Source organism: Impatiens glandulifera, chromosome 1 (genome assembly GCF_907164915.1).
Source record: "Impatiens glandulifera chromosome 1, dImpGla2.1, whole genome shotgun sequence".
Lineage (NCBI taxonomy): Eukaryota > Viridiplantae > Streptophyta > Magnoliopsida > Ericales > Balsaminaceae > Impatiens > Impatiens glandulifera.
In genome coordinates, this window is record NC_061862.1 from 126,569,158 (window position 1) to 126,581,756 (window position 12,599).

General features: G+C 29.2%; 1 protein-coding gene across 1 annotated transcript; it reads left to right on the forward strand.

The window, feature by feature from the left end:
• Window positions 1–5,831: 5,831 nt before the first annotated feature.
• Window positions 5,832–8,900, forward strand: LOC124919734 (SUN domain-containing protein 1-like). Its single transcript, XM_047460058.1, has 3 exons — window positions 5,832–5,980; window positions 6,080–7,226; window positions 8,359–8,900. Exons 2-3 carry the CDS (start codon window positions 6,162–6,164, stop codon window positions 8,665–8,667), a joined length of 1,374 nt encoding a protein of 457 aa, XP_047316014.1. The 5' UTR covers window positions 5,832–5,980; window positions 6,080–6,161; the 3' UTR covers window positions 8,668–8,900.
• Window positions 8,901–12,599: the final 3,699 nt, after the last annotated feature.

Below are 12,599 nucleotides of genomic sequence, written 5' to 3' on the forward strand. Positions count from 1 at the left end.
AAGCCTCCACAAGCTAAGGTAGACACAACAACCCCTATAAAATCTACGCCTCTAAAGGCACCTAGACCTCCTAGAGTCTTTGACGATCTAGGGATGCTTTTGAAATGGGTGATGAAGATTCTCCAAGAAAAAATCTTATCAAACCCCACACCCCAAGAATGGACAGACCACTCTTGGGAAAATATGAGAGCACTTGGTGCGACTACCATCGAGCAAAGGGCCATGCTATTGATATTTGTAGAGCCCTTAAACATATGTTCCATGACTTGTTCGACTAGAACATGATCGCCAAGCCAGAGATAGCAAAGAATCTACTAACGAATCGCTAACCGACAAAACATCTTTTGACACCAGCACATTGCTGGACCAGATCCATGACACTCAACCAGAAATCAACATGATTGATCTCTGGCCCAAAAAGAAGTCCAAGACCCATTCCATTAAGTCTTCTAAATGGTGGAAGTCAAAAATGACTTCCCACACCCATGCCTTGATAGATATCACGGTAACACGTAGTGGAACGGATTTTCAACCCAATTTCATGAAGACCACAATTATAATGTGTCATCCACTTCTCAACCACCAGCATTAAAGTGAAAGGAAGATGAGCTCAAAGCTCTTAACCCAGAAGACAACCTCCTAAGTCAACTAAAAAGGATGAATGCTTACATTTGCATCTAGAAAATTTGGATGTACTCCATCGAGCAAAGGAAAGTACTCTTCAATGAGTTAAGCAAGGCAAATGTATGTACTAACACCACTCTAGAGGAATTAGTATGAACTATTACGGCGAGCTAAGCTTCATTTTAGGGTTTGGGAAAGATTCTTACACGTCATTGGAGTGTTCTCCAATCATTAGTAAGCTTCCAGACCTACTGTAATTCAATTTATGATTTGAAATTAGATTTTTCCAAGTTTGATCAGGTTGATCATATTTAGGGTTCAAATTTGCGTTTTCTTTGTTTGAAATCATTCCCTATATGATTTTTAAGCTTTCTGTTGAAGAGATTTCATCAATTCAACTTAAATCAAGAAAACATAAATTTGATTTGAAAATATAGAAAATTTGAATTTTGTGTTCTTGAGCTTTAAATCTTGATTTTTTTAAAATAGTTGTTAAACATGTTTGTAAACATGTTAGGATGATTTCCAGATCATATTACATTCATCCTGATCATGTTGATCCAACTGAAATTTTTGAAATAAAAAGTTTAAATTTCAGTTTTGAATGTTTTTACAAAGCTTGATTGATGTTCTTGTTTTGGTTGTGTTCGACTATAAACATCATTTTGAAGCTGTTGTAACAAGAATTACGTCGTTAGATAGCCTAAATCAAAAATCATTTTGAAAAATCAATTGTTATAGAGTTAGATTGACCGTGTTTAGGGTTAGGGATTATGATCCCTACATTCATATAAGTTGTTTGCAACTTATAGTTCATGATTTCATGGTCTATATCAAAAAATACAAACCTATAATTCTTCATACTAAATGAAGAACACTTGGCCCCCAACGACCGAGTTATGTATGACCGGGATCGAGAAATAGGACCGAGAACTCTCGGTCCTGGTCGAGACCAAGGACCAAGGAAACCGACATAGGACCGAGACCACCAGTGTTCTTGAGTTAGGACCGAGACCTAAGATAGTGTTCTTGAGAAAGAACTGAGGAATCTGATCAAAGATTCTAACCTAGAACCGAGAGGTCTGACCTTAGACCGAGACTCCTAGGTTCACGATCGAGGAAGCTAGTCTTGGGGAAGAGCCTCCTGGAGCCAAGACCGAACAATCCAAGTTTAAGACAGGCCTCCTAAACCCCAAGGTCAAACCCTTCAGTCCCTTGACCGAGTGTCCTAAGCCCCGATCCAGATCACCCCAGTTTAGACTGAGCCCGTTCGAGCCCATATGGGTAAAAACGGACCCAAGCCTTAGGACTTTAGTCCTAATGTCTGTTTGGTTGCATTTTTCAAATTCCAAAATTAATTTTATAATTTTGGACCCCAATCCATTTTCAAATAATCCTAAAAGGTTAGAAAATGAATTTTAAATATTTTCAGAATATTTCCCAAATAATTATATTGGCTAAGGCCCGTTTGGAATTTGTTTTTAAGTTCTAACACTTTTCTAAATTTTTTTCATGGTTTTAACTAAATCTTATATCAACGTAATCGCATGTACGTCCTTCTAAATATTTACCTAATCTAAACTTATTCATGTTTATGACCCTCAGACTACTAATTAAAGGAAATAAATATAAATAAAACATTTGATAGCCATATTTTTACTTTAAAAAAACCGTCATTTGATTGACGCGGAGGACATATCGTGAAGCCTTTCCCCGGGCATAACCAAAAAATGAACCCCTTATAAAAACTCAAGTATAAAATACGTTTATACACTTATCATTTTACTATTTTTTCTAAAATCATTTGACGACTCTATTTTCAAATAACTATTCTGTTAAATTAATTATTTTTGATTAATTTAAACAATATTTTAATTAAATTGTTATTTTAATCCCCAAATTATAAAAAATTTAATTAAATTAATTATTTTACATAGTTAATTTTAAAAAGTTGTTAGGTATTGTCAAAATCCTTTAAAATATTATTTTTTTAAAAGAGACCTAGCACGCAAACCAATATTGAAACGCATCAAACCTCGAGCCACCCCGTAATCCCCATATTATCACATGTCCATGACACATGTTAAGCTACGAACCAAGAGGGAACATTCCTGGGGTTACAACTTTCTTGGCGACTTTGTCGATGACCACTTAATTTATAAATAAATAAAACTCTGGGCTATACAAGTTCTTATTTATAACATTCTAGAACTTTCACAATAGTCCACATTATAGGGTCCATCACCCTAAAGAGTATTTAGGCTCTATCCTAATAATTGCCAGAAACCCAAAATGGGTATATCACATGGGATTACGTGAAAACGTACCAGATCAGAACTCTACCCACCCGTTGTTTGACGTCCCCAAACAAAAAATTCGCGACACTCAACATGTACGTGCTTATTTACATACATACATTATAATATATATAATAAACATCTCTAAGCATATTTATTTTTAAGTTCTAACACTTCTTTCATTTTTTTTCAGGGTTTTTACTCAATCTTATATCAACGCAATCATATGTTATGCCCTTCTAAATAATTTTGTATAATTATTTACGTAATCTAAATTTATCCCTCTTTAGGACCGTAAACAACTAATTAAAGGAAATAAATATAAATAAAACTTTTGAAGATAAATTCTTCCTTTCAAATTAAAACAGTCATTTAACGGGCGCGGAGGACATAGCACGAAAGCTCTTCCCCGAGTGTAACCAAAAAACGAACCTTTTATAAAAATTATGGTATAAAATACGTTTATACATGCATCATTTTACTAATTTTTCTAAAATTATTTGGCGACTCTGATTTCAAATTAATAATATGTTAAATTAATTATGTTTGATTAATTTAAATAGACTTTAATTAAATTGTTATTTTAATCTTTTGATTATAAAAATTTGAATTAAATTAATTATTTTTTACATATTTAATTTTAAAGAGCTGAAAGGTACTATAAAAAAAAATTAAAATAATATTTTCTTTTTAAAAGACCTGACACGGAAACTGAAACGCAAACTAAGATTGAAACGCATTGAACTTTGAATCACCACGCGATTCCCGTATTGACACGTGTTAAGCTACGGACCAAGAGGGAACATTCCTGGGAGTTACACACTTACACATATCATATTTTTTACATTTAAATTTAATATATGTATATATAATTAAATAAAAGGTATTATATGAGTTTGTAATTTTAATTTTATAATACATTTGATTATTTTTTTTAATATTTGATTAGGTTATTTAATACTAATAATTTAATATATATATATATATATATTATAATAAGAGAAAAAATATATTATATATAATCAGAAAAAGATAACCAAATTATCGAGATAGAAAATGAGTGAATAAAAATTAAAATTAAATTAAACTTAAAATATATATATATATATATATATATATATATATATATATATATATATATACTATTAACCAAGAAAAATAAAACTTTGGTGTATCGAATTTAAAATTGCATCATTATTATATATATTTATATAACAGATGTTTGAAAATATTTAAATTTTATATCTATATATATAATTAAATAAAATTTATATTATTTTATAATTAAATAAAAGATATTATACGTAATTATAATTTCAATTTATATTATTATTTTTTATTTTTTATTAAGTTATTTAATACTAATAATTTAATATATATATATATATGCAAAATAATAAGAGAAAATATATAATATATTTATATATAATTAGAAAAATAACTATATTATTAAGGGAGAAAAAAGTGAACAAAAATTAAAAATAAAATATTTGTATTTAGAGAGAAAAATAAAACTTTGGTATATCAAATTTAAAATTGCATTATTATTATTATTATATAAATTTATATGATAAATATTTAAAAATATTCAAACATAATATAATATATATATTATAACATTTAAATTTAATATATATATATATATAATTAAATAAAAGATATTATATGAGTTTGTAATTTTAATTTTTAATATTTTTTTACTTTTTTCTCTATTTTGTATTAAGTTATTTAATACTAATAATTTAAATTTAAAGTTTCATTTTATTATATAATATACAGTATTAATAAATTAATCTAATTTGGATTTTTTTTTACTATAATTAAACATTATTTTAATTATATATATAAAAAATAAATATTCAATTAAAAGAAGGGTTATATATCTATAAATGTTATTTTATCAGTAAAAATAACTTTATTAAAAAAAGAATTAATAGTTTTTAATTATCTAAAAATTATTTTAATTTGAACCATCATTTTCTTAAGCTTCAAAACTTATATATAAGTATCATTGTTATTTTAATTTTTATAATACCACTCTTAACTTCGTATTAGATGAAATTAGAATTATAATCTTTAAATATAAAATGTGAACACTTTAATCTATAAATTATTGATTATTGATTTTAATTTATAATTTTTTATATTTATATTTATTATTTTCAAATATATTAAAATCTGTTATGAACTAATTTTTATTCTTACCAAGATTCAAATCAAACTTTGATCTTTATCAAAAGATGTTAATAATGTATAGAATTAAGTTTCATTTTATTTATATATATAAAAGAAACATGGAAAAGGGGATTTGTGAGAAAATTTGAAAGAAGATGACCTTATATAATCTGATTCACTGACAAATTAAAAAAAATAAATTATTTCTCTTCTCCCTAATTTTTATCTTTTTAGTGATGTAATGATACGTAATTCTCTCTTTTATTCACTCTCAAATTTTCTCCCAATATTACTCCTCTCTAAATAAATTAAAAAATCTCTATAAATAATCATATATATATATATATTTGTTCAATTGATAATTTACAAAATTTAACAATATAATTATATTATTTTTTAAAAAAAAATTATATATTATAAAAAATATGAATTTTTTAAGGATAATAAAATAAAGCCTCACATAAAAAAAAAAATTAAAACATATAAAAAAAAAACAAAAATTCAGATAACAAAACATCATGAGGAAGTTCTTCTAACTTCTCAAACAATATTATAAATTGTCTTGATAACAATAATAATGTTGTAAAGATTATATAAAATAAAATTACTCAAAATAATTATTCAAATTATATTATATCTTTGTAAATAGTCGCAATGTCTAATGATTTCAAATATGAAACATTTTACGGACAAATTTGTTTCATTTGAAAAAAGCCAAGGAGTAAATTTCACTATTTATCCTTTGAAAACCGCCATTGAATTTTTGAACCCTAAACCTGCAATTATTTCCCCGCTCATCCAAACGCGCATTCCTTCTTTCTTAGAGAAGAAGAAACGAGTTTTTCAACCGTCTCGATCCTAATCGGTGCCGGCGTCTTTTGTAGGTTCGATTCAAGAACTCTCAATCTGTTCCTTTTTTCATTTCTGCACTTACTCTCAATCTGTTCACTCGCATTTATTAGTCTTTCATAAATCTTTCGCAGGTAAAAATCACTTTTTTCCCTAGAGAGAGAAAGAAATTGATTAAATTTGTGCATTTGTTGATTTGGGTCTTTCGAGATTTCGATGTCTACTTCGACGGTTTCATTCACCGCCAATCCTGCTCTCGCTAAGAGGAGGCAAGTGTTGATCGGTGAAGAGAATAGATCTATTAAAGAATTGGTAGTCGGCGATGGAACCGCGACTTCGGGAGGAAAGGAGGATTTCACTCGTTCAGTTCGGGGTGAATTGGTTATGGAAGCAACCAGAGACGTAATACATGTCAAGAAATCTCTTCAGACTTCACCTCCTCGACGGTCAAGCCGAAAGCCGAAGACTGAAAGGCCTCGCTGGTTGACTATATTACGCGTTCTCACAAAGAATCTTTCGATCTTGATTGTTTTATTTGGATTGGTTCAGATGGTTCAGAAACTAGCCCTGCGTTCCGGCAATGTAAGTGATAATCCTCCTATTAATGATTCTTCTTCAGAAGATATTTCAGTTTTTAAGCAACGGTTATTGGAAGTAGAAGAATCTGTGAAAGCCTCTGCTAAAGTAACTGAAGGGAAAGTTGAAGTTGTGAATCAAAAGATTGAGAGTGAAATAGGGGGTATAAGGGTAGATCTGAATAAGAAAATTGAGGAACAGGAGTTGAAGCTTACGAATGAGTTGAAGAAATTAGATGGAAGAACCTCAAATCTGGAGGAATCCCTGGTTAAGTTGACCACCAAAGAGTGGTTAGCCAAAGAGGAATTTGATATATTCTTTGATGAGTACAGAAAAGCCAGTGGACTTGACAACAGTAATTCACATCATATTAGCCTTGATGATATGAGAGCTTTTGCAAGAGAGGTTGTAAAAGATGAACTCATAAAGCATGCGGCTGACGGTCTTGGTAAAGTGGATTATGCACTAGCATCGGGTGGGGGTTTTGTTATGAAGCATTCAGAAATCTACAACTTAGGGAAGCGCACAAATTGGTTTTATGACAACAGCCAGGTTAAAGTTCACCCAGATGCAGAGAGGATGCTTAGACCTAGTTTTGGGGAGCCTGGTCAGTGTTTTGCATTGAAAGGAAACAGTGGTTTTGTAGATGTTGGGCTCAGAACTGCTATAGTTGTTGAGGCTGTGACTTTGGAACACGTTTCTAAGGTGAATTATCTTTCCCCATTACTTCTTTTCTTTTTATTTTCTTCATTTATCGTTTCTAATAAGAAGGCATTTAAACAATGCTGAAAAGAGAGTTACACAAGAACGGGATATCAGAAACATCGATACCCCGAAAACCTTGTTATCCATTGACACAAAAGATGGGCAGGTTCAACAAAAATGCTAGGAATAAACCCAAATGAAAGGGAATTATGAAATGCTGGAAGTCATGTTTTATTTGTTTCATTGATCTCAATAGGTTTAACCCAAATGGTACGCCGTTGTTGCTTTAAGGTACATGAAGACTCAAAAAACTTAAGCCATACTTTGGGCCTTTTTTGTTGCTGAAATTAGAACAATACAGGATTAATAAGAGTGTTACATGCTAAAAGTCAGGAATGGAGATGTAATTAACATGAATACCCCTTAAACTTTCAGTTGTCTGTACCCATTTACTGAGTTTATGAGCAGATTGAACAAACTTTCTAAACACAAAAATTAAGGAGATAAAAGTTGAAGAAGAAACAAGATGAGTGCAACAGTGATGATTAGATAGTTACTCTCATCTTGTTGAGAACAAAGTCTGCTGAATCTGAAACCATGGTTTGACATAAAGAATGCTGTCATTATAATTTATGTAGTAATAATTGAAGCTGTGATGTCTCAAAGAATAAAGCTACCATCAAATAAAATGACATAAAAAATGATGATGGTCTTCTTTCTTATATCTAGAAAATTGATAGGCAAATTTCTTACCTAGTGTCTGTCCAATTGTTTGCAATGCAACTTTAATGTTAGGAGATACTTATCGAACTTCTTATTGATAGTTGCAGGTATTTTGATTTCATAATAAGAGTTGTTGCCATACAAAACTAATTCCATTCCCTTTATGTTTCATTTCAATATTTGTCACTTAGAACTTGTTTTGATATTGGGTTATTTGGGTTTATTCAAAATAATCCCTTGTATTGTACAAAAAGATATTTAAATAATTTACCCAAATGATCTATTTTTTCCTGAAACAAGATTTTTTTCCAAATAATCCCAGATCAAACAAGCACTAACAATTTCCGACAGATTTTCTGCTTGTACTGACCCATTTCTTTCATGCATATGAATGGAATGGAACATACAGAGTGTTGCATACGACAGGTCTAGTGCTCCTAAAGATTGCAGGGTTTCAGGCTGGCTGAGAGAGGGAAATAATAATAACAATGGGGAAGAGAAGAAGATCCATTTTCTGACTGAATTCACATATGATCTTGAAAAGAGTAATGCTCAGACTTATGAGGTGTTGGAATCAGCAGGTACTAATGTTGTGGACACAATAAGATTAGAATTCACGTCAAACCATGGAAGTCCTGCACATACGTGCATATATCGGTTGAGAGTTCATGGCCATGAGCCCAGCAGCTCTACCTTAATGGTGTCAGCACAGTATTGAACTCGGTTTTTGCAATATGTTTTTGATTTCTCGTTATGAAACTAACTGTAGTTGTTTGGAGTGTGTTTGTATGGATAAAACTACGATTATGTGTATTGTGGTTAGAAACTTTTGTGTTAGGCTCTCAGCTCTTTTATGTTCTTCTGGAAAAATCTGTCTGGGAAATATATATATATTACATCTCAAGTGTAATGTGGTCCTTTTGTAAATCTTATTTATTCAATTCACTTCAACATATGATTGAATACAGATATTTGAAGCTTGATGAACTGAAAAAATCCATCTGCATATATGTCATACAATTGTTTTCTACTATAACTTGGTTAAATGTGAGAATTATGGTTTTGTTAAGACATCATATGATTTTTTATTTATGATGGTATGAGTTTATAAATTATTTTAATTTACAATTTTATATTAATAAATTAAAATAAATATTTATTTATTAAAATAAAATGAACTCATATTTAATTTTGTTACTATATATTGTTTTTAGTGTTATTTGTTTATTATTATTTTTTAAATTAATAATATATAATCTATTCTTTTAAATTTTTTTCATAACATTTAAATTACATTTACAAATTACCAGTTTATACCATTCAATTGACCATTGGTGAAACCAAAAATCAATTTTGTTGAGATGTTGTAAACTTAATTTTTTAATGTATATATAGTGGGGTTGATATTTTGACCTCTTTAAGATTAAATTTTATGTGACTAAAGTTGTATGTTTTCAGTTTTTCTTCTAATTTTTTGTTTAAAAGTTTATATATTGCTTTTGTTATGTCACCAATTCATAGTAAGATTCTGAAAATATTTCATTAGGTTGCCTTTTTGTCTCCTTGTAAGCTCTTCAATAAATAATTATAGTAGATCTTAGATTTTTGGCATAAGTGTAAAGTGATATTTACTTCATGATTTGATTTGAGAAGTTTATAGGAAAATAATACAATGTTTTTTTCCTTGTGTTGTTTTTTCATTTTACTTCTATATTTTTCTTTAGTAGCTCCAAAAGTTTCATTTCTTTTGTTTCCAACTAATGAGTATTATTATTACTTGGTTCAATTATCTAACTAAGCACAAGTTCTACTAATGATATATATATATATAATGATGCTTAATTTTTAAAGTATTCGGATTTCCGGGTCGAGAGCTGTGGTTAATTTGGGTATATGTGAGACTAAATGGATACTTGGGTCGGATTGTGGGTTGACCCGCCCATAAACTTAAAACGGTTAAAAATAAAATTAAAAATGCTATAGGTATGGTTCGAACTTGCAACCTAACAAAACAAGTACAACCTTTTAACCAACTAGACTAATAACACTTTATATTTTAAATTCAACCCAAAATTTGATAAACGCGTGACATGTTAACGATATAAGTTCAACTTTTTTTTAACTAACTAATCTATATATATATATATATATAATGATGCTTAATTTTTAAAGTGTCCGGATTGCCAGGTCGAGAGCTGTGGTTAATTTGGATATATGTGAGACTAAATGAATATTTGAGTCGGATTATGGGTTGACCCACCCATAAACTTAAAACGGTTAAAAATAAAATTAAAAATGCTATAGGTATGGTTCCAACTTGCAACATAACAAAATAAGTACAACCTTTTAACCAACTAGGCTAATAACACTTTATATTTTAAATTCAACTTAAAATTTGATAAACGCGTGACATTTTAACAATATAAGTTCAACTTTTTAACTAACTAATTATATAATGATTCTTAATTTTTAAAGTGTCCGGATTGCCGGGTAAAAATTTTATTGTAATGTTTTTTCACCGTTTTTTATATTATTACTCGTGCAAATGCACGGGATACATGCTAGTTTTGTTAATGTTGTAAATTATTTAATTGACACATTTTAACTATAGTCTATAAATTCATTTATTTTGGCTACACAAGACATGATAATTTATTTAATGAAACCAAAATAATGATATATGTCACTGAACAAAAACAAAATGACAAATATACTTAGTACAAAGAAATAGTAAATGCAAAATAGATGGCCCCGGTATTAAAACAACTTATGGATTGTATTTTTTCGATCTAGCTGATTTGCTTGCATCAACCGGACTACTTGAAACCTGAAAGAAGTTATATGGCTTCTCTAAAAAGAGTAAATAATGAATGCCTCTGCACCCTAGGTTAGGATATCCCATAATCATATGTCGTCTTTGTTTTTAGTAATGAAAGTTAAACTGATACAACTTATTTATCCATGTTTCATTTTTTCTCTGGTTATCAAGATTATATGTTTTACACTATTTCGGGTAATAAGTTAACATATTAAGCATATTAATCAAATTTATCTACGAATACCTCTACTAAAATAAAATAAATATACAAGATCTAAAAAGTGATGAGAATACCCGATTTAAATAACAAATTTATATATTTAAAATTTTATCTCGTATTATTGAAAATGTAAAATTAAAACAAAAAAAAAAATCTATAGAATTTAACAAACTTTTACATATTATTTAAGTTGCAACCTTCTATTCTTTGTATAATAAAATTCATCTATTATATAATCTGAATCAATATCTTCAACAAGCTTTCGTTCATTATAAATTATCATGGTATTTGTTAAAAACTATTCTTCCGTCTTATCTCGTTGAATAGTGTTTACATGTTTCATTGTTGAAAATGATCTTTCTGTAGTGGTAATAGAAACTGATAAAGTCAAAACAAGTTGAATCAATCTATTAATCGAATTATAATTTGATGACTTATTTGTTTCAACTAATTTGCGACACAATTCAATGATGGAAGATATATTTTGAAAATTATCATTATGAGAAACATCAATTTTATAATGCATGAATTGTGATATCAAATAATACATTTCTTGATCACTGAAGTCTCTTAAATAATATTTTTTAGCCAATTTGTAAATATTTTCAACATTAAATGATTTGAAATTATCTTTAGGGTGTAAAGTAGAACTAAATATGAGGAGATCTATTGCTTTATCACTAAATCTGGAATTTAACTTTTTTTGTTGAAAATCTATCACTGAATTAAAGATATTTAAATGATAGTGTTGTAGAATTGTCAACAAATCTTTGTGTTGACATGAACGTCTTGTTGCATTTTTGTATGAAGCAGTTGGATATGAAATTTCAATGCATGTTGTGTGCAAACCATTTGCACGTATTCTATAAAATGATCAAAATTTTCTTCTCTTAAATTGAAAAGTCTAGATCCATGACACTTATAATTTCAAGAGATTTGTGTTGCAAAGCTTGACAAATTAGGTCTGTAATTTCCATAATTTTGTGTATCATATAAAGTGTGAAAATAAATTTAAAAGATCTCAAATCTATCAGACAACTGTTAGAAATTAAAGTAGTAATAATAATAATTAAGGAGTCTTTTTATTATTCAAGAGTCTTTTGGTCTTATCTCTAGTAAATGAGACTTTTCATGTCTTATAGTTTAATGTATAAGTTTTGTTTTTACTTTATATAAGTTTGTAATAATGTTCTTATTTCAACAAGTTCAATAGACAGAATTTTATTCTAATTTGTTTTCATTCTCTAAATTCTTTATTCACTTTCTAATAAGTTTCTTCACGGTTCGATCATCGAAGTCCTGTTTGTGACTTTGTTACATGGTATCAGAGCTTTGGTAACATTGATGAACAAGGTATCGTTGTTATTCGATATGGAAAGTGGTGGTCGTGTAACTGGACTCGGTTTGGAGTTGTTAAACCAGTCAAACTATCGAATATTGAAAACCTGTATGGAATCGTACCTGGTTAGGGAAGATTTGTGGGACATCGTCATAGACAACGATGATGTATCTCCTGAGGATGTTGCTAAAATGTGAAAGCATCGAAGAAGTGGAAGAGACTCAACGCGAAGGAAGAATTTGTGTTGAAGAGGTCAATCTCCCACAATCTGTT

Excerpts from the sequence above, each read along its gene's own strand:
- LOC124919734 (XM_047460058.1), top strand. The coding sequence starts at position 6,162 with ATGTCTACTTCGACGGTTTCATTCACCGCCAATCCTGCTCTCGCTAAG. Across the intron at positions 7,227-8,358 it reads CTTTGGAACACGTTTCTAAG|AGTGTTGCATACGACAGGTC; the intron begins GTGAATTATCTT and ends TGGAACATACAG.